The sequence below is a fragment of the Leuresthes tenuis genome, unplaced genomic scaffold, assembly GCF_036924035.1.
Source record: "Leuresthes tenuis unplaced genomic scaffold, fLeuTen1.0.hap1 SCAF_13, whole genome shotgun sequence".
Classification (NCBI taxonomy): domain Eukaryota; kingdom Metazoa; phylum Chordata; class Actinopteri; order Atheriniformes; family Atherinopsidae; genus Leuresthes; species Leuresthes tenuis.
The window spans coordinates 18,956,044-18,983,733 of NW_027325367.1; the positions used below are offsets into that span (position 1 = coordinate 18,956,044).

The 27,690-nt window shown below is 41.1% G+C and overlaps 2 protein-coding genes across 2 annotated transcripts; both read left to right on the top strand.

The window, feature by feature from the left end:
- The first annotated feature begins 910 nt into the window (after positions 1-910).
- kcnk13b (potassium channel, subfamily K, member 13b) lies at positions 911-10,937 on the top strand. The gene is made up of 3 exons (XM_072362307.1): positions 911-1,552; positions 5,220-5,992; positions 10,384-10,937. The coding sequence occupies exons 1-3, from the start codon at positions 1,216-1,218 to the stop codon at positions 10,537-10,539; spliced, it is 1,266 nt and encodes a 421-aa protein (XP_072218408.1). The 5' UTR covers positions 911-1,215; the 3' UTR covers positions 10,540-10,937.
- A 7,839-nt stretch (positions 10,938-18,776) lies between these two features.
- On the top strand, positions 18,777-25,668 carry LOC140267220 (26S proteasome regulatory subunit 4). Its single transcript, XM_072362437.1, has 11 exons — positions 18,777-18,809; positions 19,349-19,402; positions 19,817-19,913; positions 20,111-20,235; positions 20,341-20,526; positions 20,735-20,863; positions 21,021-21,117; positions 22,789-22,978; positions 23,541-23,692; positions 24,218-24,372; positions 25,321-25,668. The coding sequence occupies exons 1-11, from the start codon at positions 18,807-18,809 to the stop codon at positions 25,453-25,455; spliced, it is 1,323 nt and encodes a 440-aa protein (XP_072218538.1). The 5' UTR covers positions 18,777-18,806; the 3' UTR covers positions 25,456-25,668.
- The last annotated feature ends 2,022 nt before the right edge of the window (positions 25,669-27,690 follow it).

Below are 27,690 nucleotides of genomic sequence, written 5' to 3' on the forward strand. Positions count from 1 at the left end.
TCATGTTCGTCTTCAAATTTCCTTTAGCGTAGCTAAATTCATCAAAATCATTCACAAAATAAGACCATTGTCAACTTTTCTAATGGCAGTTTTCACCACCTCCCCTAGAGCTTACTCGATAATAGAATTAGTTGAAATCATGAACTAGTTAAAAAAAAAAAGCATGAATCTACAGTCTGCATCAAATTGTTTCTCGTGCGTTCTTATGCGACCACATGCAGCGCAGACGTTCACTTATACATACATCTTCTGGTTCAACTTACTTTAGAAGAGACATCTATACAAAATTAGTTGCTTTTTCACCTGCGCCTGACAGCTGCCGCGCGCCTGCAGTCAGGTGCCATCAACACAAATACAGACTTGTTGCCCTGTCCTTGGTTCTGAAACGGCCTTGACGCGTCATGTTTTTGCTAAATTCCCTTTCCCCCCATAAATAGCTCTTTTGGTGTCCCTGTGATCCTGAATAATTTATTTCGAACCGTCGCTCCGCTGTGACATTTGCTCACATCGTCCCCGGGCAACCGCGGGCAGGAGCATGAATCCCTCATCAGAGCGCGGAAAGGTCAAGTGATATTGATCTCGCCGTACAAACACACTTTCATATTGTCAGAATCAAACCTCCAAAGTTGTGATCGGGTCGAACATGACGGGTCACTTCGAGGCTCATGATCAGACTCTGCTCTGCTGAAGCCTGTTTAGAGACAGAATCCGGGAAATTAGTCCTCCAGCTGACAGAACTGGGATGATAGATATCTCGCGCGATGCTGAGGAGAAACAGGGCGTAAGTTCAATCATCTATTTGTGCTAAATCTGCGGCGCGTAAAAAGCGCGTCCCGGGGCGGGGACTGCTTTGGAGAGGCAGCACTGAAGATGAGCAGATCAGCACGTTGCTTTGCATCTACAGGTTGCTTCGAATACCTCTCCTCCTCTGTGAACATTTTCTCTATCCAGTCTGATGTAGAACCTAACCAGTGGTCATGAACTGAGAGCAGAAGTGGTTAGACAACGCTAAAACAGTTTGGACTCATGAGCAGATCCACGACGCAAAACCACCTGATTACAACCTGCCTCAACAGCAATGAAACTATACGGCGAGGGACTTTTTTCTCATCAGCTGTCCTCTAAGCGTTTCCTCGGAGGACCGCGCGTTTTACTCGACACCACCATGTCACAGGTCCCCAGCAGCAGCTGCACCGCGCAGACAACAGCGACATAATGGCATGTAGGAGCGGCTGCTGCTGCGGCTCCGGTCCGATAAACGAGGATAACGCGCGCTTCCTGCTGCTGGCGTTGTTCATTGTTATTTATCTCCTGTGTGGGGCCGCCGTCTTCTCAGCGCTGGAGCAGCCCAAGGAGCGAGAGGCGAAGGAGCGCTGGGCGCAGCGGTTCGAGCATTTCTCTCAGAGGTATAACCTGAGTAAGACGGACTTGAATAACTTTCTGAGGAACTACGAGGAGGCGAACGTGGCGGGAATCCGCGTGGACGCGATCAGACCCCGATGGGACTTCACGGGAGCTTTTTACTTCGTGGGAACTGTGGTATCAACCATTGGTGAGATAGAGGGAAAAGTCGTACTTAACAATGTATAAATGCCATTTTTTTTAATGTCAAACCTATCGCCACAGTATGAAACCACTGTAAAATCTAATCCCCTTCTTTGGGGGTCACGATCAGTTTAATTGGTAAGTTTTTGTGTGTGTGGGTGTTATGAACCTTTTCAAGTAGTATTCTTCACTCTGCTACAAATGGTATTTAACATTTTTCCCTTTTTTATTTGGGAAATGTTATCACAAACTCTCTCACATCATGGTCAGCTCTTATTTTTCACAGGCCAAAAATTCTTGTTTTGAGCACGAAATCCAATTTAAGGATAACACCGAACTACACAAAGAAGGAGAAAAAAGTCCCTCAGAGCAGTATTTGTCTTTGACAATTTTCTCCTCATCTCAGAACTCTCCATCTCAACGACTGTCTGACAGCATTTGAGTTGTTGGTGTCAGTGGAGGAGACTAGCAGGATATGTCTGAGCAGCTGCTCTGAACAAGAACACTGCTCTTGACACTTTGCTGTCAAAACGTTCCCTCCGACTTGTGCCCCCCTTTTTTCCTGTACATGAATTGCCGATCAAACATCTTGAGGGGAGAGAATTGATCTTTATCGACTGACAGTATGACAGGCCTTCCGAATGATGACAATCTCAGGCCATTGCAGTGCACATGGTCATGTCGGAATAAGTCATCATAGTTTATATGGAGGCACTCTGTATAAAAAAGTGTATGGAGATTGATGGAGCCTAAAAAGAGAGTAGATTGATATCATGAATACCGAAACCACCATTTCCTTGGACCTGCCTGCGAGCACCATGTGATGATTTTAACCCCAGAAATTTGCCTCGTTTTTCATTCACGTAGTTGCCTCCCAAGTGAAGAAACATCATTGTTATGTTATGTGTTTGAACACAGTCAGTTTGAGGTTCAGACAGTGTAAGTAATGTGCGGTTCGATACTGCACTGCAGAAAGACTTATATCGCTGATCTTATGACAGACAAGTCATCAGAAGTGATGTCTTGATTGCTGTAACTAAATCTGAATCCAGCTCTTGTAGGTCAACGATTCCATTTATGTCAAATCTTGTCCGTTTCAGCAGTCACATGTAACCTTTCTCCTCTTCAATTTCATCTTACATTCTGGTCTTGGTTTTTGTGGGAAGCAAATGAAGCCAGAGAAACCCATCAAGAGCACAACCCCCGTGAGTATCGTATGTGTACGTAGTCACAGGAACTTACAAAAAGGCCTAATTCAAAGGCAGCTTGTAATGCATACCTTGGCATCAGATTTAAATTCTACTAATGAAGACAACTGATCACACCTCGCAAGTTGTGACTATATTTCCAGCATTTCCCTCCATTGGAACCATAAATCCCGGTAATCTTTTGATATAGTTAGTTAGCTTGTTGTCTGTCTGCGATCTATTTTCTCCTGCGATTGTGAGGGTTTGGTGACAGTTTGGCTCTCACTCTGCTTTTCGAGTATACATCCATTTTTTTTATCTAAATTTTTTACTTTAGCTTTTTCCTTATGTCCACTCCTCTTGGAATAGGCAATGAAGTAAATGGAATCTTGCTAAAAGAAAAAAAGAGAAATGGTGCAAACTTCCAGCAAGACCAGCATAAATATTGGAAATGGGGAAACAAGCCCGAACATGAGAATATCCACCTGTAACTGCAACTACAACTCAGTTTTTGTGTGAATTAGAAAAAAAACAACACATTTATAAGTCAGCTTTCAGAGAACTGTTGGTGCAATTTGATGTTGACAATCAGACCACAAGCAGTTAAGAGCTGCTGGCTGTCTCATATTGACTGTACACAGAGGTAAATCGTATTGCTGATTTTAGTCCCGGCACACAAAAAGCCTCCCAAAACAGACTATTCTTTCAGTTTTTTTTTGTTTTTTTTACCTTTTAAGGAGATGCTTCCAATGCTTTTGTTACATATGAAAAATAATTCTGTCAGTAAGGTGTATGTGGTCATACAGGAACAGGAAAGGCTGGAGAGCTCACAAAGAGGGGGTGCCTCCTCATGGCAGGCTCCCAAATATTGGCCAATCAGAAAAGAGTGATGTTTTAGGGAGGGTGTTCTTCAAGAGACATAAACTAAACTGTTTCTTTTAGAGAGAGCATAAAGTGAGGGGATGTATTAAGGTCCAGCAAAAAAAAAAACAGACAGATTTGTGAATCATACAAAGCTACTGAGACGGAGTCAGAGAATAAGAATTAGGTGGAGATCTCGAAATGAGCATGATAGGTTCCTTTTAAGACAGTATGGAGGGATTTAGAGAGAAATCCAGATTTGTATAGCAAAACCCTGCAGCCCTTATTAACACCAGTCTCATCTAGAAGTTTTGTTTCAAACAACCATCCTGACACTGATGTTACAATGACACAGCAGCACACAATCTTCTTTAATTTCTTTCAGATACTATATCGTTTATTTAATGTCTCAAATGGCTCATCAACATCACATTTACCTGGGTTTGTGAAGCACGAAGGGAAGAAAAACACATCTGTAAAATCCAGCCCATTTGCCTTTATTGTCGTCTTTGGATGAAAACTCTGGCTCAATTAGCATCTTGACAACCATTTTGAACGAAGAGGCAATCAAACCCTCCACAAGAGGCCTTCCTGTGGCACAGCACCAGTTAGTCAAACAACGCAGAACACGTTTTCCATCACAGTACAAACTGGAATATTTAACTTTCTTTTCAAAGTGAGAAGGACAGTTGGCATACCTGTAAACAATTAATTTGTAATGCAACGCAAAAAATTACACGTGGCATCAAATGTTTTGACAATGTAACGAATTTGGTCAAGTGAAAAACGAGTACAGGAATAGAGAGAGAGAGCATTTCACAAGCTTTCAGTGTTAAATGAGGGGTGAAAAGGAGACCGATGACATTAGTTCAGGGGAATGTAAAACCTCTCACTTTGATTCCTTTTTTTTGGTTTGTTTTTGCATCTGCAGTTTCAAAAGAAACAAAGCCACATTGAAACAACGTCTCTGGGATTTAGAAAAAAAGAAAGGAATTAAAAGTTTAACAGTGTGAGCCTTTAAAATCTGGGACAATGATAAAATGGAATGTCAGATGGCTCGACTGGTTCTCTCAGTCGCCAAACACGTGCTGGAAATGGGAATAATTACAGAACACCTTTGCCCTCAAAGTGAATGTTAGCAAATTACAGAAACATTTAGAGAACAAGGGAGAGGATATCACCAATGGCAACCCATTGCAGGGAGGCAGTTGCATGAGTACAATTTCAACTTAGAAAAAAAGGAGAAAAGTAATTGGCCATTTTCCCTGATCAATAACTAGAAGTGTGTATCATTTAAATGACAAAGCAACTGGAGACTTTTACCACTCTTATCTTCTCTACAAATAACCAATTCATTTACTTAGAGCAATGGGATTTATTTGCAAGAGAGTGTATGTGTGTGTGTGAAAGAAAATGGAGGTTTTTACATAAGCTATGTTATTTTCAAGTAAGATTTATGCTTTATGGTGACTGCTTCTATTTTCCCATCATTCAAAGTTGTTCATACACAATGAGCATAAACAAATTAGGAATTCAAATTCAGTTACTCCTTGCGTTGACCTCCTGTCTCGTTATTACCCATGTAGATGTCCACTCACTGCAGAATGGTTTGTGTGTGTATGCCAGGGTTTGGAATGACCACTCCTGCCACCATTGGAGGAAAAGTCTTCCTGATGTTTTACGGCCTGCTGGGCTGCGCCGCCACCATCCTCTTCTTCAATCTCTTTCTGGAGCGTGTCATCACTGTCATCGCCTTCGTCCTCAAGTCCTGTCACGAACGGCGGCGTAACAAGGCTGTGCTCCCGCAAAATGGACGCCGTGTCTCAGAGGGAGACAGAACAGCTGGAGTAGGAAAAGGGGAGGATCTTGCCGGCTGGAAGCCCTCAGTCTATTGTGTCATGCTTATTCTAGGAGCGGCAGCTATCCTGGTGTCTTGCTGTGCCTCGCTGATGTATTCAGCTGCTGAAGGCTGGGGCTACCTGGATTCACTTTACTTCTGCTTTGTGGCCTTCAGCACCATTGGGTTTGGCGATATGGTGAGCAGCCAGCGAGTCGTATATGAGGGCCATGCCACGGCTGCATACCGGCTGGGAAACTTCCTCCTCATCCTGACCGGCGTCTGCTGCATCTACTCCCTCTTCAATGTCATCTCTATCGTCATCAAGCAGGTGCTCAACTGGCTGCTGAGGAGGTTGGAAGCCCCTTGCCGCTGCTGCTTTCCCAGGAGGGGTCACCACCCACATCGGCACCCCAGACGTAACGTGGTTGCCCCTGGCCACCTCCGTGCACGAAGGGACCCCTCCATTGAGACAGACGCCATCAACGAGAGCGAAACCGACACTGGGCGCAGGATGTCTGGGGAGATGATCTCCATGAGGGACTTCTTAGCAGCCAACAAGGTGAGAACTATGGGGCTGGAGCAGGTTCTGTCTCACACCCTGTGTGACATAATGCCCATCTAATTGTAGTCAGTGAGGTTACACCAGAGTCTCATCAGTGATCTGTGATAGCCCAACACAAATGAAATAATGCAATTTATATTTTGATATAAGTCTTCTGTTTACACGGTTATTGTTTTAGATTTTCTACAGGCTACATGCATATTAGTTCTAAAAATTCTTTAAATATCGGCGGCTACCCCACTGTTCAGACAACTAATCAAGACAAGAGACTGATGAGCTGAAGGAGCTGCAAGTAAATGTCAAATCTCTGTTCCCTCAACTAAAGATTATTATAGTAACCTGATCTCACAGAAATACTTGAATTCGTAGGACCTCTTCACCATCAAATTACATGTTGAAATTACACGCTATAAAGTCAAATATCAGCTTTACTGTTGTGGCTCTGGTGGACTCAGATTCTCTTGCACAGTGAAGATAGAATAAAACCCACAGAATGTAAGACTTTTAACCAAGAGAACCCAGTTCTGTGTCTTCCACATTACACGAAAACAGCAAAACCAGATTTCTGCTTTTCTCCGAACTGAATGAATCTTCGACCATTTCACGGACACAGCAGTGTCCTCATCACCTCATGAAACTCATCATCCTCTCATACAAGTCAGTGGAGAAAAAGTCTGTAGCTTTTCTTGGTGCGGTTATATAATTGTTACACACCACAGTGCATTCTCAAGGTATTATGCATATTTTACACGTTTCCGTGAGACCAGCTTGCATTCTAAAGTCGATCAGAAACCAAATCACATCTCAATTCACATCTAATGATCATTCTGGTTAAAGAACTTGACAGTTTACTTGCAGAACAGTATTCTTATATTTACCTAATTAAAGGGAAACTCCGGTATTTTTTAACCTATACCTTATTTCTGGCATGAAATACGTTCATCTACTCACCGGGAGCAGTTTGGTGAAAGTCGGCGTCCTTCGGAAGATATTTAGATTCCTCGAGATCCATATAACGGAGTGAATGGGGGCTTAGACGATGCAGCCTCTAAATAAGGCATTATCTGTCTTTATTTCAACAATACTTTAAGACGAATGAATGAATGAACGTGCACCATTGCACTATTGCAAGTTCTTTAACCAGAATGACAGTTCATAGCTGCAATGTTGTTGTTATTGGCGGCTATCGGGGGCTTATAGAGGGCTTTCTACACACTTGTCTACTGGGATGACGCCATCGACACCCACCTACTATGCTTTTGGTGATGCCCTGTCCTAATTTCTTTTGTGTAGACATCTTTGTTAGACACACTGGAACTGGTTAGAACAAACTGCTGGCAAAATCTCTATTAGAGCTCTGGGTTACCTTACTAGAATGCTGTGCTTACAGTCAGTAACCACCTGTTATACCTTCAAGCATTTTGATGGTATAAATCTTGACCTTAAATCATACAAGGGTTACATTTCTCAATCACATTAGAAGCTGTATTTGTAGCTATCTTTCTCCTTGAAATCCTTTGTTGTTGGTGTCTTAGCTTTTACCAGCACCAAAGCTACTGAATGATCATAGAAATATTAGAGTAATATCAGAAGAATACTACAGGCAGCAGTGCGTCTCTTTGATTCTCTATTTTCTACAGCAAGTTGCAGCTTGTGACTTTAATCATGAGACATTCTTCACAGAGACGTCTACCAAAAAAAAGCAGTCCGTTACTTCAGTACCACAGATACCTACACAGCACAGTTGATATTTCAGAGCTGTAGCCGGGTAGTAGTTACCTGCACAAATGTCAGTCAGATAAAGAATTAATGGGTCGGACAAGCCAAATTAAGATATTCAACAAGTTCAATTAAGATCTTCAACTCATCTGTAACCACACTCTCTTTGTGGCTGTCCTGGTTTGAAATAAATGATTAACCTGCCAGAAGTTCCTGATAACATTAGAACCATACATGACTGCCGTTTACAACATGCCCGGAAAAGGAAGTCGTGTTAGGCAGACTGACAGTAAATTTGACGGTAAAGGGATGAGATAGACTGTCTGTATGCGATTCCAAACTGCCAAACTCCCAATTACTGAGTAGATCAGCTGTTTATATAATTCCTAGTAATTTATAAGTGAATAAGGTGCAGCAAAGTGACAGCCATGCCTGAATGTTTTGCTGTTCTGTTCCGGCACACAATCTAAAATGATGTTTTAAACTCTACTTTTGTCCGTGGTGTACATTTGAGGGAGAAGAATAAGACAGAGATGAAGAATACCGATTTTCAGGGGTTTTAGTGACTTCAAATGTTGCAGCTTCACAGATCAACTTCCTGATCAGTGATGATTTGTGGGAAGAATCCATTGGCTACTCAGACATAACATTTTTTCTCACCTTTAGAGATGAGTGATTGTTGAAAACCATTACACTGAACTGTTAAATACAAGTTCTTTATGCAGATAAATTTCTTCAGGGTCATTTCAAATGTACTACGTCGTTAACTCGAAGGCATGTTGAGGTAAATCAGTATAGCTGCAAATCTAAGTCTCTCTTTCACCTAAATAATGAAAGCATAATATTAGATACAGCTGATTATTACATGCAAGTTTCTTCAGATATTTAAATTTTTTTTAATGGCAGATTCTAGATCCATTTAATTGTTGAGGTCAAATTTGCAGAACACAGAAGACTACTTGCTTTTGAATATGTATTCAAGATGCTTATTAGCCTTTAACATAGCTATAAAGATAATTAAAGATACATAATCAATCTTTGGCAACAAATATTTTATTGATTAAGCTAATTGTTTTGGTTATAACAACGCTATTAAGTCTTTGGACAGGCGAGCAGAGCGGTAAATTAAAATGATAATTGCGATACACATTAATACCAGCTTGCTATTGTGCTAACAACAGTATTAACATGCTGGTGTTAAGTGGACACTGTGAAGGAATATCTGCTCTGGATAATTGGTCGTAGGTTTAGTATATAAATAAGAACTCTCTCTGACCTCATCCCCTGCCTTATTAAAGATGAAATGCTGTTAAGCCTTCAGCATAATTACACAACAAGATGTTTCATCCCCAGCCTCTTAAAGGCTGCAACGTGTTTAGATTTCACATGTGTGCAGAGGTGAACGATGTGCTAACCCTTTTTCTTCAAGTAAAGGTCGAAACCTTTGCTTACTTAAACTGCTTTTAATATTGGGCCTTTATTAGTGGCAGGTTGTTATTCCTAATTCTTACTATTTGTATGAGTTGTCATATTAATTTTCAAAGCCGTATTTTTGCACTCATATGTAAGTCAACTGGAAATTCATTTATTCTTATGGGAATCTCCACAATCTCCTCCTTCCATTTGATGTTTTCCATAATTAGCTTATGGGGGACTTCAGAGAGAGACCACAACGTGTGCCAGGAAGCTGGATAAAGTATTGAAATGATGGGAAGCTGTGCAACATATGAAGCATTTGCTTTGTCATTCACAAATCTTTTAACTATGTCTTTCACAAAAAAAACTACAACTAGTGGGTGGACCAAGCTGAAGAGGAGGCCCATCAATATCAGTAGGAATCGCCCAAATCTCTGACAGATGTGCAAGACTCTGCCTTATATATCACTTGTTTTTAAGTGTAAATGGTACATACATGGCATATTAACTCTTCTGTGTTTAATACATTCATCAGGTCTTCTGGGTTTTCTTTGGGAAATTAATTTAATCTCCGCAACCCTGATTTGGATTAAGCGGGTATAGAAAATGGATGGATGGAATTTAATTTAATCGACATGCATTTAGCAAGCCCCCAAGTTATTCCATAACATTTACATGTCTGACTTTCCTGGTATAGCATGCAACATTTACTAATTAACTAAACACGATGTCCAGCTGTTCTTGAAATTCTTCCCGAGCAGAGCTTGAACGTCTGAAACAAAAGCCACAGCAATTCTCGCAATATGTTTTTTTTTTTTACACCATTCCAAATAAACGAACAAATAGATAAATCAAACAAAAATGAAAATATCAGGTAATAAAAAATTTCAAAAAGAGGATTTTTCCTCCACGTACTCATCTCACTCAAACCAGCTGCTATGCTCTTTGCTACACACTGCTTTGCAGGAAAAAATGAAAGGAAAAGGTTGCTGAGCGAGAGGAGTAAAATCTGCTTTCTGTTAGTCACGCTTGTTCAGGATTTGTCACCTTTGGTTTCGCTATAATCGTCCCAACCAAAGCAGAGGACAGATGCCGTCTGTCAAATTCATATCACACCTGTGAGATCAAGACGTGCCAGCCGCCAACACGTTGTATTAATCTGTGTTTCAACAGGCTTCACGCGTTGAATGCACTGCTTGCGCACACTGGCTGCAAACATTTCCTCATGCTGACTTTTTCATGTCTTCCTGTAGGTGAACTTGGCCATTATGCAGAAGCAGCTTTCGGAGATGGCCATCGGGCACCCTCGTCAAGCCGGCTCGAGTTCTCGTCAGAACGGCTTCTCAGGAGGGGTGGGCGCCCTGGGCATCATGAATAACCGGCTGGCAGAGACTAGCGTGGACAGATAGGGGCAACTGTGTGAAGTGCTTTTTGAAGTTACTGAACGAAGATGAGAGAGGGTATGAGGCAAGCGCGGACACTGAGAGAGGCTGAACCCCAGCAGCTATGAATCCATCTCAGCCTACTTTCCTGCCAAGAACACAGCTTCTTGAATGACGCATGATAGTTTATGGAGTCTCACATCTGGACCAGAGTGCTGGAATGTTCCCTTGCGAATAACCCAGTTTCCATGGTGATAAAAAAAAAAAAGCCTGCCTAGAGCCTTGTATCTAAGCTTCCTCACACCCAACTGCAACTTCATCTGCTGTCTTTAACAGTACTCACTATGACTCTGCTGAAGTCCATAATCTATCTGTCACTGTACAGGATATTAATGAGAGAGAAATAGCTTTAATAAAGTGAGTGTTTCGTGGTTTTTGTGTGTAAGAGTGGCGACTACATCAATGGCCAATGGGATATTTTCTAAATGAAAGGGAAGCCAAATTCAAATTGTTTAACTTAGACAGGAAAACCCATCAGCTTACTGCCATACTATCCTCAGACACAGGTTCTCAGCCACATTGCACCTTCCACAATTCACCCTCTGACTTGGCATGGCTTTCTTTCATTATCACCACTTCCATAAGACTGGACCCCTTAAAAAGCACCTCATTACGAACCTAACAGATAATGTCTCCAGCTGAATGATGTGTACTTTGTGTCTGCAGCACATTACCGAAGCACAAATGCAAACATGCAGATATTTTCCTGTTTCCCCAGACGTGCAGGTGGTTGCTATTGACATAGATTGAATGAAACAAGTAAGAGCTCATGATCTGTTTCTGGTTCAGCGGCGTTTAGTTGATGTTTATCTTGTAGTCTGGATTCACTGCAAGTGCAGTAAGAAAGGACATGAGGCAGACAGATGAGATTGTTAATGACACTCCCATAGAGGCACTGGCTTGAATCCTACAAGCAGCAGAGAGGCAGGATTACTTGTCGGCACTCCATCATGCTTGAAGGAGATGGTATAGGTGTCTTCACTCTCTGTCATGCATCTGTGAGGACACTGAAATTACAGGGGTAAGTATCCTCCAGACTCCACCTCTGACGTCACCACCTGAGTATTTGACTCAAGTGAAGCCGATTTCCAGACGATGTGAGCAAACGGACAATTTGCCTTTTTGAACGGTGCAGCGATAAAATGCCAACCTGGCAAAAATGTCAAGAAAGAGAATGCTGTCACATTTCTGTACGAGGCAATAAGGCTGATTTCCAGTTGTTGGGAAGTACAGTAACTGTGAGCCATCTAAATATGACAATCATTTGTGGTTTATAACAAACTGACAAGAAGGAGATTCCAAGAGATTCATTTTGAAAAACATTCCCGTCTTCTTCTGCTTGTAATTGAGCAAACACTGAAAATGACAAAGCTATGGCAGTTAGCTGCCATTAGTGACACAGTGAACTGCATCTTCGCAATGTGAGAACATGTATAAATCTGTCTGTCAGTCGCTGGTTGATCTGGACTTCTCGACTTAATGACTTAACGTCCCTACTGAGAAAAAAAACGATTTCATTCAAACTTTTTCATTTCCTCTTGACAATATTAGTAAGGATTAACATTGTGTTAAATTATTGACAATAGTGAAATGAGCAAATTTGAAAATATAAATAAAACGTATTTAATGTTCTCATGTATAGCATTACATACCCGAACCGAGTGGTAGAGATTGGTTACGCAGGTTTACTTCGACAAATATAGTCTAGAAAAATCAAAGAGCTAACTGTGTGCAAACTATACAATATTTTACTGAATTGCTGAGAGCAGAAAAGCAAATCAGAGTGACCAAACTGCATCAGCGTTGAGAGTTACCAACCCTGTAAAATGACTCTTATTGAAATAATTTGGTCAGTTCATTCCACTAACATTTGGAAAGTGTAGCTGAGGCAAAATTTATTCATTTTGTTCCATTTTCCACCTACATTTATGGGAAGTGGGGACTGTGATTGGTCTGTCACTATAATGGATGCCAACAAACACCCTGAAGCTATTAAATTGACAGCTTATATCTGAAATAACTGCTGTTACACCTTTGTCAGCGCATAACTATGATGATATTGTGAAGTGTAAGGATCTATTGGAACCATTACATCATGAAAAATTAAGAAGGGAGTCGGAAATATTTGATTTCAAGGGATCAGTCTTTGACAAGAGACTGAATGAGGCTTCCACACACCTCTACCATCATTTTTTTTTACCCAAACACACTGTAGGAACATGAGGGATATTGCTATTATAAAAAAAGTTTAATCATAGCTTGTCTCTTACTAATCAAGTAAGAGAGTTGAGTAGCAGCCAGATGTTGTTAATCAAATGCACTGGATTATTCGATCATCAACAAGTGTGGCCACATTTATAAAAAGCAGGAGTTTTGTCAGTTTGCTGGTCTGGATCATATTCAGGTGTGTGTTCACATAATGCCAAGGAGGAGAGATATCAGCAATAATCTTAGAGAAGCAACTGTTGCTTCCCATCAGTCTGAGAGGGGTTATAAGGTCATTTCCAATCAATCAGGAGTCCACCATTCAACAGCAGCAGAGATTATTGACAAGTGGAAAACATTCAGGAATCTTTAAAGGAGTGGACGCCCCGGCAAGTTCCCCCCAATGTCAGACTGTGCAATGCTCAGAGAAACTGCAAGAAACCCAAGAGCTACAACTCAGACTCTACGGGCCTCAGTTAGCAGAAAAACCCTGAACAAGTATGGCTTTTTCGAAGAGTTGGCAGAAGAAAGCCTATCCTTTTTTAAAGAGAACAGGGCAGCACAGCTTAGATTTGCAAAGCTGCAATGTGGTGTAGGGCTGATGATTTGGGCTTGTTTTGCAGCCATGGGATCTGGGCACTTTGCAGTCATTGAGTCAACCATGACCTCCTCTGTATACCAACATATTCTTGAGGAAACTGTGTCTGACTGCTAAAGTTTGGGTGACAGTGAGTCATGCAAAAGGACGACGATTCCAAGCCAAGCGGAACACCTGCAACTGTTTAACTAAAAAAGAAAATAATATACAATGGTCCAGTCAAAGTCCAGACTCTGACCAGACTTAAATGCTGTGGTGTGACCTCAAAAGAGCTGTGCATAAATTACTGTTCACAAACCTTATTGGACTGTGTCAACATTGTAAAGAAGAGTGCACCAAAGATTCTCCACAATAAAGTGAGACTGATAACAGTTCAGATGACAACTGAGCCTAAAAGAGGAGAGAAAACACCTTTCCTATTCTAGGAACGCCAAAACATCACCCTCAGTCATGCTGTGTGTGCCTCCAACTAAATCATGGACAGGTTTGCTTGAAACTTTGGGTAGTTTGTGAATCAAATTTAGGTAAAGTGATTTTATTGTCCATAGAAATTAGGCTAATGGTCATGTATTGGATCCGTAATTCAGAATATTAAGGGACCTCGCAGAGAAAGCTTAGAATCCTTTTTTTAACCATATGGGCTTTTTTTTTAACACTTTGAACAACACATTTGCCACGTGAGGGCAGAAGCATTTATTAAGAGGAATAGTGAACGGTCTTATATAACAGCTTCCTTTAAAAAAAAAAATCCTCATCAGTGAAGTTGTTTGTTCTATTTTTCTACATTCAATATGTTCTAACGATCTGCAAACATGAATTATTGAACAACAACCTTTTTTAGACATCAAGACAGGTCATATGTAACTCTAATCTTTACAAACTTGGAAATGGATACATTATTAACAATAAATAGCAGAGACAAACAACAACTCTGAAAACTACAATCATCAGGAAAATCTGAACGGATGAAAGAACTTGAATCTGAAAAGATCCTTTTATTTATTTGCTATGAAGACAAGTGCTCCCAATCTCTTTTACACACACACACACACACAGTCTAATAGAGAATCAGAGAATATATCAGAAAAGCTGTGCCTACACAGACAATAATAGCTCTGAACCAGTGCCTGTTAGTGTGTGCGCGCAAATATATGTGTGTGCGCCACTGTAGACACTCGGACTGATGCAGACTCACAAAGACTCTTTGTTAAGCCTCTATTCAGAGTCACGACAACTCCAAGAGAGTTACTGATACCACTGTCGTACCCATTGTGTAGGAGCGAATTTGAAACGCTCGCTAATGGAAGACACATGTTAATTCAGCAACAACATTCATGTCTCAGTGGGAATAAACATAATAAGTGGGTATTTTATCATTAGCTTCACAAAAGGAGTGGAAATACACTGCATCTGAGCAAAGACATTACACATGGGTGACAATGAAGACATTTAGCAAATAACTGAATAGCTGAAAAGGAACATTTTTCAAGGCAAGCAATTGGCGCATACTTGATATACAGTAAGATGCTTAATGGGTTCAAAATTAGTAAAGTAACAGTTAAAATTAGGCATAAAATCATTTCTGATCAGAGGGATTCGCAACCCAAAAACTGGCGCTATTCTATTTAGTGATTTAATAAGATAAGGATGGGTGAAAATATCGATCTCCCGCCCAGTTTAAAAGAAAAGTTGGGACCCTGTGTAAAATATGAATAAAAACAGAATGCAATCATTGGCAAATCTCACAAAAGAATATTCTAATCTGAATAAATCTAATCTGAATGTTTCATCAAATATTTACTCGTTTTGAATTTGATGGCAGAAACTCCATGTTTACCACTGTGGGACATCCACTGTTCTTTTAACAACAGTCTGTAAAGGAGACCAGTTCATGGACCTTTGGGAGCGGAATATTGCTCCATTTTTGTCTGATATCAGATTATAGCTGCTCAACATTTTTTTTATATGTAGACAGTCTTGCAGGTTGTTGAACCTCCGCCCATGTGCTGAGAGACCCTGCCTCTCTATGGTGCTCTTTTTTAATATTTTATTAAATACACTATCATGTTACTGACCTGTCCCAACACAATTCAAGATGAGCTAATATTTCTCATGGAATAATAAGATGTCTCACTTAAAACATTTGATTTTTTTTTCTGTTCTATGTGAAAAAAACATCAGTTTTAGCCGTTGTATTCTGCTTTTATTTGCTCACATTTATCCCACACTATCCCAAACAATGTCCCCAGCTTTAAAGACAGGGGGTTGGATCATGTGCTTGAGTGCTATACAGGGAGATTAACAGCAAACAAGCCCGAAAACCAAGGCTGTGAGATCCAGGTGGCATGTGTTTCAGCTCAATCACATGCAGAGGGAAGATTGCATTTGTTCAGAAGCTAAAATCAAAGAAAGACAACATTCTCTCTGCGGCTTCAGTTCATTCTCTTCACAGCTGAGCACCCAGGCGTTGTGCAGGAAGCTGTCCCTTATGTTGTACATCAAAGTCTCCCTTGTTTTGTTTTCAGCCATGTCCTCAGTGCATTTATCACACATGTTGCTATTGTCTTTATGGAATACAATGAATTCACTTCTTGTTTAGCTGAAAACCAAGGACATCAGCCATAGTAAGCAATAGTGTGCTGTTACCTTAGTTTGGCGTAAGTATCAGAGTCACGTAGCTCAGGAGGAAGAGCAGTCGCCCACCAATGGGAAGGTCGGAAGGTCGGCTACATGTCGAAGTGTCCTTGGGCAAGACACTGAACCCCACGTTGCCTCCCAGTGTATCCATTGGGGTATGAATGTGTATGAATGATTAGAAAAGCACGTAGTTATGTATCTTAAGACGTACTGTACGAGTGTGTGTGAGTGGGGTGAATGTGGCATGTAGTGAAGCGCTTTGAGTGGTCAGTTAGACTAGAAAAGCGCTATACAAGTACAAGTCCATTTACATTAAATCTGGAATGTATCTAAACTTCTTCATAAATGAAAATGAAAATGAGTCACAGAGAAAATCATTTGGAGTTTGGACATCCCAGATGAACTGACATTTCATCAGGGTTTAGGTCTAGCCTTTTACAGTTGAGACACACAGCCAAAGTAACACATACTTTCAAGAGATATCATTTTGGCAATTGAAATTCTTCGTATGTGGGCATAGACCGGTCATCCATGCATCGTTCGTGCTTCTCCTGACAGGTAAGGACACATCCGCCTTTCCCTGGCTTCCGCCTCGCTATAACTGATTGATTGAAATTTCATCATTCAACTTACCAAGGCAAACTTCTTTATCTCTACACTCTCGAGAGGTGACGCCATCCAGCAATAAACTGTTGGATGTGCCTTAAATTTCAGCCTTTGTAGTTTCTGCCTTTACCTGAATAATAATCCACCCTTCCCTGCGTCAGTACTTAATCAAAAACATTAAATCGCTATTAAAGACCCATTTCTTCTCTTTGGCCTTGCTTTTATGCTGAGAACATAGCCATCCCTGCAGTTTTTATATATTTTACTTTTTACATTGTTTTCATTTCTTTTACAAAGATTAAGCATTGAAATTGTTGCATCTTTTTTTCTTTGTGCAGCGCTTTGGTCAACTTGAGGAAAAAACGATGCAGTGGAAACTGGAAACGAAGAGGTCACTTGTGACAGCATCACAAATTGTCTTTATGCCTCAATTTTAATCAGGACTTTGTATCTAAATAGGGCTTTCCTGCATTAATAAAGGGCAAAAATAAAAATACTGAATTGAAAAAAATACTTTATTAACCTTAAAAAGAAGGCGATTATTTTGCACCATAAAATAAATCAAAGAAAGTTATTAGTCATTAAAAAATGATAAATGGGAATAGTTATTGCTGCTCTCAATCTCAATTTTAAGGGAAAAATGTTGCCCTGTTGTCTTATATGTTGAACACCTTTTTTTTTCATCCTATGTTGCATCAGGAAAGTCTCACCAACTTTTAACCAGCTCATAACTTTTGCACGCAGTGTAAAAGTCACACAGTTTTATGCTAAATACAAGCTCAGACGTGCACCATGTCCAAGTTGTGCCACACGTAGCTCTGCTATAGGCATCTGTCCTGCACAAAACAAGAATAAAGATTGAGGTAAGGTAAAGGTAGAGCTTAAAGTCAAGTTACAGGTCATGTTACAGCTCAATACTGAAAAAATTGTAAGTGGTAGTAATTAAAGCAGCTTTATGAAGTTTTCTCTAGCATTCCATCGTTTGTAACGTGTTCCTGCCATCTTATCCTCATAATATGCCTCAAGAAAATGCGTCACACTGATTTTTCTTGTCAGCCTTACACATCTTACACGTCCATAAAACAATATTGCTTTTAATGGTGTCTTAGTCATGGTCTAATTTGATTCAGTTACAGATGTCCTTCATATGAACTGAAGCATATGAACTGAAGTTAGATAGAAGTCGATCTGTTATTCTGTGCGGTTGCACCACTGCTCATCTTATTGAGTAACCACAAAATATGATTCAAAGATAAATGGGGGGGAGGGTATGACCCTAATGTACACTATCATGCCCAGTGACAGGCACAGGCAGCATCTCATAGTACAACGCACAAAAATGAGAAATAAAGTGTAAAAAAAACACAATAAAATTTTCTTAATACTAGAAGATAATGTAGAAAATAAGCTGGTACAGTTTTGACTGCTTTTTGATTAAGAGTGTTTAATTATTGAAATGTTTAGCTTGAATTCCTAATAAAATGTGTGAAAGAACTGTTTTCTTCCTGTAAATGTGCATTTATAGACATTAAATGTTCCCCTTAATAAAATACAAACTGATTATGCCTTCATGAATGGGCAATGCCAAAAAAATAAAATAAATAAAATAAAATAGACTCTTGGGAACCATTACAGAAACAGTTAACATCAATTTCTATTGTTGATTTAATTCTAAATTAGCTTTTGACAAGATCATAAAAAAGTTTAAAAGAGCCATTCAGTGTGGAGTTTGCATGTTGTTCTCTCCGGGTATTCCGGCTTTCTCTTACTGTCCAAAAACATGCAAGATAGGTTCATTGGTAATTGTAAACTGACCCATGGAGTGTGTGTGTGAGCATTCACGCTTGCTCGTCTCCTTTGTCTCTGTGTGGCACTGCAATGGACCCGTCCACGCTGTACCCTGACATTCGCACAATGACAGCCGGGTTAGGCTTATATAAAAATGGGTGGAAGTTTATAAGATATTTCTTTGACTTCGTCAGTAGTGCAACTTAAGCAGAAGTCAGGGGTTTTCAAATGCTATACTGTCCATAAAATGATTGGAAAAAGAAATATCATTTAGTTGTATAGGAGTATCTCTCCATGAGTAGATTAAGCAGAAAAATAAATGTATTAATTGTGCGCAACGTATTTTCTGTCCTACAGCGTTGCCGTACCATGTGACGTCACATTTGAGCGACAAGTAACAATGGTAAGTGAGCAAGCAATTTTCACCACGGCTCACAGATTTAATTTTATAATACTAAAACCTAATATTAGGAAATATATCTTAAGTCACAATGTTGCAGACGTTATTAGTCGCGCTGTTGCGTAGTTTCAGGCACCTCTTTGATTCATTTGTAAAGTTACAACAGAACTAAACGTACATTACAGTCTGCTAGCCGGAGGCTAACGACATTAGCTTTTTTTTTTTAGTTTGAAGAAGTCGTTATTTTAGCTTGTATTTAAGTTACTAGTTATTCAGAGACAGCCTTCCATTTTAATGTTATGTGTATTTTTTTTCCTGAAAGACATTGCTACAGTTACAGTCCGTCCTTCCGGAGAAATAAGCTAAAGTATAGAATTTCGCTCGCTGCCTGTCTGGGTAACAGCGACAAGCTAACTATAGTAAACAGCTCGGGGAATGACATGTCTGGGGAAACCTAATATAGTTTATGAGGGGAAAAAATAACTGGTGCTTACTTATATCTCGGTAGTATTTACAAATATCTAATATATATATTTTTTTAGGGTCAAAGTCAGAGTGGAGGCCACGGGCCAGGAGGAGGCAAGAAGGATGACAAGGTGAGTAAACACATAGCTTTTACTAGATGAACGCTAGACATGTTTGTTTTGGTAGATGAACGTGTGTTTTGAGTGACTCCTGAACCAAGGTAACTTGTTCCTTATTGGTGTGTAAGAGCAGTATGGGCAGATGGGATAATTTGGAATAAATAATTAATTAATCATAATTCTGTGTAGTTTTCTAGTTGCAGCTGTTATAACAACACACTTGACAAATGTCCTGATTCACACAAAGAAGGATAACTTTGAATATTATAGTCAGTTATGGTACTTTTTAGAAGTGTAGTCATTTTTCTTATGTTTCTGATCTTTTATAAAGCGGTTTGAGATTGTGACTCTTTATTTGTTCAGGGTTTGAGTAACAGAAAAACATTGTCTTTGTTGTTACACACTGTCCTGCTTTTTTCATTGAAGGATAAGAAAAAGAAGTATGAGCCTCCCATTCCCACCAGAGTTGGCAAGAAAAAGAAGAAGACCAAAGGGCCTGATGCTGCAAGCAAACTACCACTGGGTAAACAAGTGAAAAAGCAACACACACTCAGGAGACACTTACATGTGTGGCAGCTTGTCCCTTTATTTTTTTTCCAGTTGTCCCATTAGCTAGGATTGTCTCATTAATATAACACCTTGTTTATTATGGTACTAAAATCTCTTAAAGTTTTGGCTCACATTTTTAATTTACTCAAGTACTGCATGTGTGTCTTTCAGTAACGCCTCACACTCAGTGCCGTCTGAAGTTGTTGAAGCAGGAACGAATCAAAGACTACCTGCTGATGGAGGAGGAATTCATCAGGAACCAGGAGCAGATGAAGCCGCTAGAGGAAAAGCAGGAGGTCAGCCTTTATATGGCATCAACCTCCCATCCTTCTGGGGTTCATGTTTTGGGTACAATGATTGTACTTTAAAACTGTTTGTGTTTCTTTCTTTTTCCTTGTCAGGAGGAGAGGTCAAAGGTGGACGACCTACGGGGAACCCCCATGTCTGTAGGCACTCTGGAGGAAATCATAGATGACAACCACGCCATTGTTTCCACCTCGGTGGGATCAGAGCATTACGTCAGCATCTTGTCCTTTGTGGATAAGGATCTGCTGGAGCCAGGCTGCTCCGTCCTCCTCAACCACAAGGTAGCATTTCGTCATATTCGTTCATTTTATTTAAGACGGTAAAAAAGAAGTAACGAGTTAACGTCAGAGTAGTATTTCCCACCCGACTACAGCACAGCAGTACTTTTACTCACTGAGGGTCGGGTCAGTGAGTTTTATGTAGCTTAGAAAATGTTATCCATCTCTCTTAATTGATGTGAAACTGTCCTGTGTTTGTGTGTCTTTGTAGGTTCATGCAGTGATTGGGGTACTGATGGATGACACTGACCCCTTGGTGACAGTGATGAAAGTGGAAAAAGCTCCTCAAGAAACCTACGCAGACATAGGAGGTCTGGACAATCAGATCCAAGAGATTAAGGTACAGAATATAACTGTCATGTCAAATATTCCAGATTTGTATTCTTTTTTTTTCTGTATGCAATAATTAGTTTAAAAGTGGTCATTTTGCTAGCTTGTTCTGGTTTAACATCTTTTCATTAGAGGCTGACAGTGTAGTTTTCTGTTGTTTTCATTAGGAGTCAGTTGAGCTGCCCCTCACACACCCAGAGTATTATGAGGAAATGGGAATAAAGCCTCCAAAAGGTGTCATCTTATATGGACCACCCGGCACAGGTGAGTTCTTTAAATACAATTTTAAGTGTTCTTCAGAGTCTGAAAGGCACAAATAACTCAAAGGACCATTTTAAGATGCTTAAATTTGACCTTTTTACTGCTGTTTGTTAAATGAGAAGCTGCATTATCGCACAATATGTCCTTATTCACATCAGGTAAACAAACACGCTGCTTTTGTGCAACAAAGAACAGCAAAGAAAAGATAACAGGTGCTGCAGCTGTTTATCTCCTGTAAAGGTTTTTTATTTTAAGTTTGTTTATTTAATAGCTCGATCTGTCGTGTTGCCGTGTTTAAAGCCATTATTACATCCAACATAGTCTGATTGTGATTTGCACATAACGGATGCGTTCAGCTGCCACCAGATGATTGGAATGCAGTGTATGTCTGAAAGAGACGCCTGATAAATTCCATTAGGTTACGAGGCACTTCTTTAAAGGGCATGATAACAGGGAGGTGAGAGTGTCATCAACCTTCTGCACCTTCATAGCTCACTGTGCACAGTTGGTGGAATGATTGATAACATTTTTAACTAAAAAAAAAAAACACATTTATGGGTTAGGTTGGATAATTAGTTATGTTGATTTAAAGCAATCTCTCACTGATCTCTTGGCTTCGTTGGGAAGTCCAGCTCATGTTTAATTCAGACGGGAAAAAAAGAGGAAATTGTTGATTGATTTTATTTGACTACGTTGTGACGGTGTTGAAGTGTGTGACCTTTCATCCAATGTTCAGCAGAGAGAATATTTGGCCTGTCATGTTCCTAAAAACTTTTCAACTTCAAACCAAGTTCTGCAGGAATGTACAACACTGCACAAAAGTCTTGAGCCACATTTCTTCTCCTTTTATTATGTCTCAGAGGAGCCAGACTTTCTTGCGATCTTTTAAAGCGATCTTTTATCAAAGTTTTCTGAAGGACTTTCAAAGATTTTCTTTTTCACTAATCTGCTGTGTTTTTATTTTATTTTTTTCCTGTTAAGCTCCTTAACGCTGATCTAAGCATAAGAATAACATAAAACTTAGCAAATAACTTATTTTATATGATATCTTAAGGCACTTTGTTCGTAGCAGCCTGTCGCAGAGATACACATTTTATTCCCATTTAAGTTTCATCAGTGGAAGATACCAAAAGTAACACAGAGAAAAGGCTGAGCTATGCCAAATGACACAAGAAGTGGACTGAAAATCAGTGGCAACAGGTCTTACGGATGGATGAATCCTCCCCAGAGCAACGTCCAAAGAAGAACTTTGGAATGTCCTTCAAGAAGTGTTCATACCAAATATTGACTTTTGAGCATGTTTAAACTGTATTTGTCTTATTTACAGTGTTTCCAATTCTGTTTGCAATTATTTCAGTGCTTGGCTGCACCTGTTCCCTTTCTTACTGACAATATCTTAAAAAGACAAATCATGGCTTAAGACAGGAAGGTTCAATAGTCATGCATTTTATAGATTTAAACAGTTTATGGGGACATTTTTAGCAATAATGTCCTGAGAAACTGCTGTCTCTCTCTCTGCCTATCATGAAACTCTGGTCAGAGTTGCAGTTCTGCCCTGGTGAGAGTAACTGAGATTCCAAAGAGGATCAGAAAGCCAGAAGCTGCAGTGTGGTTGACACTAATCAAAGTGTCTCATACTGAGTGTAGATGTCACAAAGTACCATCCTGTCCCAGGTAAGACGCTGCTTGCCAAGGCCGTAGCCAATCAGACCTCGGCTACCTTCCTGCGGGTGGTGGGCTCCGAGCTGATCCAGAAGTACCTCGGTGATGGGCCCAAGCTGGTGCGAGAGCTCTTCAGGGTGGCGGAGGAGCACGCCCCCTCCATCGTCTTCATCGACGAGATCGATGCCATCGGAACAAAGAGGTACGCAGAGTTCTGCTTAAAACTGTCTTAGACTGGGAGAGGGAGAGCGTCAGGGCACCCATAACGAATCTCTTATGGAGCTGAGGAGTCAGAGGCTGATGTCAAGGCACTGATGGGTGTTATTATTTCTACGCACAAACTGCCAATAACTCAGTTAAATGGGTCAGAGATGACAAGAACACATTTTAAGGAAGGCTATTTTTAGGTCTTTATTTGTGGTACCAGTCAATTTGCTTGTTGATTGTTTGTTTCGAAAGCACCTCCTGGTCTTGTGTTAGCTGTGCTCCAAGAGGGTTGTTTTAGGTGTGTGTGTGTGTGTGTATGTGTGTGTGTGTGTGAGCCCAGTCTGCTGGAGGATCAGAACGCAGCTCACCGTGCTACAGTATTCCTCTGATTTGCAGCCATCATAGTCCGTCTGTTGGCAAGGTTCCACAAAAAAACACTGCCATGCTGAAGTTGATGAAAGGCTGTCGGTGTTAAAAGGAAGGATGATGATTCTTAAGGCTGTGAGACAACATAGTAGGTTTCATTTCGAGGTGTGTTTCCTGTTTGTGTCGTTCAGGTACGACTCGAACTCTGGTGGCGAGAGGGAGATTCAGAGGACCATGCTGGAGCTGCTCAACCAGCTGGACGGCTTCGACTCACGGGGAGACGTGAAAGTGATCATGGCCACCAATCGGATAGAAACGCTGGACCCGGCCCTCATCAGACCCGGTCAGTAGATGCTGGACTGGTTTGGTCGGCCCTGGATTCGTCTCTGAGCCTGCGTCATGCTCGCTTCCCTGCCTACAGTACTGTAAATCTGTCTGGCCCTCAGGAAATGGCTGCATTCTGCTGAGTCATGGCAGGCAGTGCAAATTGAAATGTCAGGGAGTCTTTCTGCTTTTAGAAGTGAATATTTATGATCTTGTTCTCTTCTGTCATCGCTCTTTATAACAAAGATCCTTGCTAAAAGCTGCCGTGCGTGTCACAGACATTACCTTCCCGTAACCTTTGAGAATTCTTCCTTTTTCTCCCAATATTTCTCATAAAAGGAATAATGAACACCCCCTCTGGATGAAGCATTTTCATTCAAACCAAGCGGTCATATTATCAGATTCATGCCGACACGAGGCAGATCTTTCGTGCGCCGTCGTTAATTTACGATATTCGTCAAATGATTAACTGTGGCACCAGTCTGCTGAACAGAATGCCCAAAGAGAATTTCAATCTGTATTCGTTTCCTTCCGTCCTCCTCAGGGAGAATCGACCGGAAGATCGAGTTTCCCCTCCCCGATGAGAAGACCAAAAGGAGAATCTTCCAGATCCACACCAGCCGCATGACAGTGGCGGATGATGTCACCCTCGATGACCTCATTCTGGCAAAAGACGACTTATCAGGAGCAGACATCAAGGCAAGAGAAACTCTTACTTATCTGTTTTGTCTCTTCTTTTTCTTTTTCCCCCCAAAATCTAATGATCCGTACTCACTGTTGACTCTTTTTAAAATAGATTAGAGCCAAGCAGCAGATAGTTTGAGCCTGATCACAACATTTTCCATGTCTGGACTTCAACTTCAGATATGCTACAGATCTGATGACATGTTTTTGTCCAAACACTCGGGTGCATTAAACAGCATTCCAGGGTTTATTTACTCTAACCGAGTCTTAGCACTGGAGCTCAGTCCTGTGTTTTTTTTTCTACTCCGGTCATTTAATTGATAATGTGAAGCCTTGGCGGGCAGCCAGTTTACTCTGTGGCTCAGCGGAATGGGGAAGAAACAAGACGAAGCTGTTTGAAGGGAACCACTTTGGCAGATTTTTTTTCTTTTAAATGATTTTCACTTCTACAGTTAATTAACTGGAGTAAGTGTTCCATTGAAAATGATCCGCTGGCTGTGCAGGAGAGCCCAGCCATAGCTCTGCTGCCCTCCTGTGGGGGGTGACAGAATTACACTGTGTGAACAGCGACAGTCGCTCACAGTCTGTGCAGAACGCCGCCCAAAGAGTCCGATTATTGACACACAACTGTGGTCTTTTTAGAAATGGCCTCAGTTTTGGTGGGATAAAAGTAGAAGAAAAGCCTTCCTCTGGTCTCATTTAAGTTTCATGTACTTTGCAACTTTGTCTGATCAGTTAATTCTATTGTTTCTGTTAATCTTACAAATAAGCTGCTTCCACATTTCAGTAAGTGTCAATCTGTTTTTTTTTGCATGAGTTGCTTGTTTAGTCTGTTAAGCAGGGAGGCTAAACGCACAAAGCAGAGCATTGTTCCTGCTTTTACAGAGTTACAGAAACTCTGTATTTCAAGTTGAAATCAAGTCTGACCTGTTTTTTTTGCCCCCCCTCTTCTCTCCTCTCCAGGCCATCTGCACAGAAGCAGGACTTATGGCTTTACGAGAGCGCCGTATGAAAGTCACCAACGAAGACTTCAAAAAGTCCAAGGAAAACGTGCTGTACAAGAAGCAGGAGGGCACACCGGAGGGGCTTTATCTCTAACCTTCAAACTTTTGTTTCTCTCGCCCTCCACCCCTCCTTTATCTATCGCAGTGTGAAAGAGACGAGGCAGCGGCCGAGCCGTCTCCCCAGAGAGAGTTTTGATATATTTTGTGCATGTCATGTCTGGCTTACCCCACAACCCCCCCCCCCCCCCCCCCCCCCCCGTTATCGTTACGTGTTAAGACAGTGAATAAAAATGAAAAATCTACCCAATCACGGTGTACTCGTCATCACTTCCTGTTGGCGTCCTCCAAGTTTTATCGTTGGCCTGTAACACCATTAACGTTGCAACAGTCTGGTCATATTTTACGGAGAATTCTGCGCTTTCTCTGACCAGTTTTTGAAAAATGAAGCACGGTATATTTGCTGGTATATGGAGAGCCCACAGACCCAAGAGCCTGAAGGAAATCGCATGTTCCATTCCTTCAAAGAAATATTCATCACTAATTAGTGGAATAATCTGCATGACTTTAACACAGTTTGATGACAGCGAAGATGCACATAATTAAAACACCCTGACTGGAGCCTTTAACTCAAACACTGGCTCCAGGAGCTGCATAATGTCAATGCATTAATGCGTCACTTCCAAATGTTTCACAGGGACAGAAGAGGGAGAAGTCGCTGAATTTTGGTGCATGTCGATGTCTGGAGTTCTAGCTATTTGCATCAAAATAAACGAGTGAGGCGATGCGATTTGATTCCTTCCTGCTGGATTCAAATCAGCCTGTAGGTTAAGTAAATCCAACCAAGCTGGCCTTGCTGCAGTCTGACACGCGGAGAACGGCGGCGTTGATTTAATTCCTCTTGATATGGAACCACGTGCAACTCCGTGCTCAGCAGAAAGTGGCCCCATGCAGCAAACATCGAAGCACTTTGCGAGGCCTTCTCCGGGCTGGAGTGCTGCTGCTGCAGCTGTACAGCAGCCCCCTTAAAAAAACCACTGTTGCCTTATTAGATCAGTCACGCATTTCGAATGCAGCTCATGGAAGGAAACAAAAAAACATTGAAATCAAGCGTGGCATGTTAGGCAACATGGGCCGGAAGGGGAGGCATTTGTCCTAATTCAACCCTATGAGCACATAAACTGAATACAGATAGAATTACTTAACATTAGTCACTGTTTGAAATCACTGGAACACACTACAGGTGATGTAGACTGCAAATCCTGACAGTTCTGGTTTTTATCAAGCCGTTTAAAGAGACAGTTTTCAGTTAAGATGCGAGGAGGCATTGCTCAAACTGTTGCTAAATCAAATCTCATGTTGGCAACAAAATACAGGCCCAGGGAAATCATCAGCTGTCCTCATGCCTCCATCTATCTGGGGCCACAAAGAGCCAAGTATTGAAAGGAGAGCGCGTCTGTACGTGTGTGTGTTTGTGTGTGTGTGTGTGTGAGCGAGAGAGACAGCTGCAAAGCTGTGGAAGAAAAAAAAAATGTATATCTGCTTATGCAATATCTGTTTCTTCTGGTAAACAGGGCAAAAACACTGAACAAATTCAGCAAGCGCTCCTGATTAGTTCCAGCAGATTAACACGTTAAACTTGGGTTTAGAGCTACCAGACCGCGAGAGGACTGCAAACCACCGGCTCTCTGGTTCACATTTTGCTTTGTTGGGCTATGACACAACAAATGTGAAGAAGTTTTTAATGTGTGTGTGTGTGTGTGCAGTTACCAGCAAACACGAACAGCTGTACACACAAACAAGTACTTCCACAGGATGAAATGCACTCTTCAGTTTCTTCAGCATTTAGAAGAAACGACTCCTTTTAAGGAGGCTCATTAAAGCCATTATAGGTGCGTTGGATCTCTTTCTTGCGACTTGCTGCTGGCTAACTCTAAACCTTCCATCATTTCTCAACTTTGTCCGCTTGGTGGTGCTTTTGCCAGGTTCACTTCACACCATATAAACAGGCTGTAGCACTTGCTGTGTGTGTAGGGAGACAGAGAGAGAGGGAGAGACAACATTACTTTGCCAAATTCTGCATTGTCATTCGGCCAGTCCAGGTTATTGCGTTTTCTTCAGGAAGCAGACGGGTTACTTCGGGTAAACGACACAAACGAGGCTTGTTTTTAAGTCAAAGTAAACATGCCCGTGTTGCACACCGCCATACTGACAACAACCGTGCCGTGCTTTAAAGTTAATTTCACGTAGGCCTGCCAGCCTTTTTTAGTAGCCAATGGTAAATGTGTGCACTTCCCATATCTAGCCTATCAAACATTTGCCCGGCGCCAAT

What these genes read in the sequence shown, in the direction of transcription:
- kcnk13b (XM_072362307.1), top strand. Translation starts at nt 1,216, where the DNA reads ATGGCATGTAGGAGCGGCTGCTGCTGCGGCTCCGGTCCGATAAACGAG. An exon ending in AACTGTGGTATCAACCATTG is followed by an intron (nt 1,553 to 5,219) that starts GTGAGATAGAGG and finishes TGTGTATGCCAG; the next exon opens with GGTTTGGAATGACCACTCCT. An exon ending in ACTTCTTAGCAGCCAACAAG is followed by an intron (nt 5,993 to 10,383) that starts GTGAGAACTATG and finishes GTCTTCCTGTAG; the next exon opens with GTGAACTTGGCCATTATGCA.
- LOC140267220 (XM_072362437.1), top strand. An exon ending in CCGTCCTCCTCAACCACAAG is followed by an intron (nt 20,527 to 20,734) that starts GTAGCATTTCGT and finishes GTGTCTTTGTAG; the next exon opens with GTTCATGCAGTGATTGGGGT. An exon ending in CCCGGCCCTCATCAGACCCG is followed by an intron (nt 23,693 to 24,217) that starts GTCAGTAGATGC and finishes CGTCCTCCTCAG; the next exon opens with GGAGAATCGACCGGAAGATC.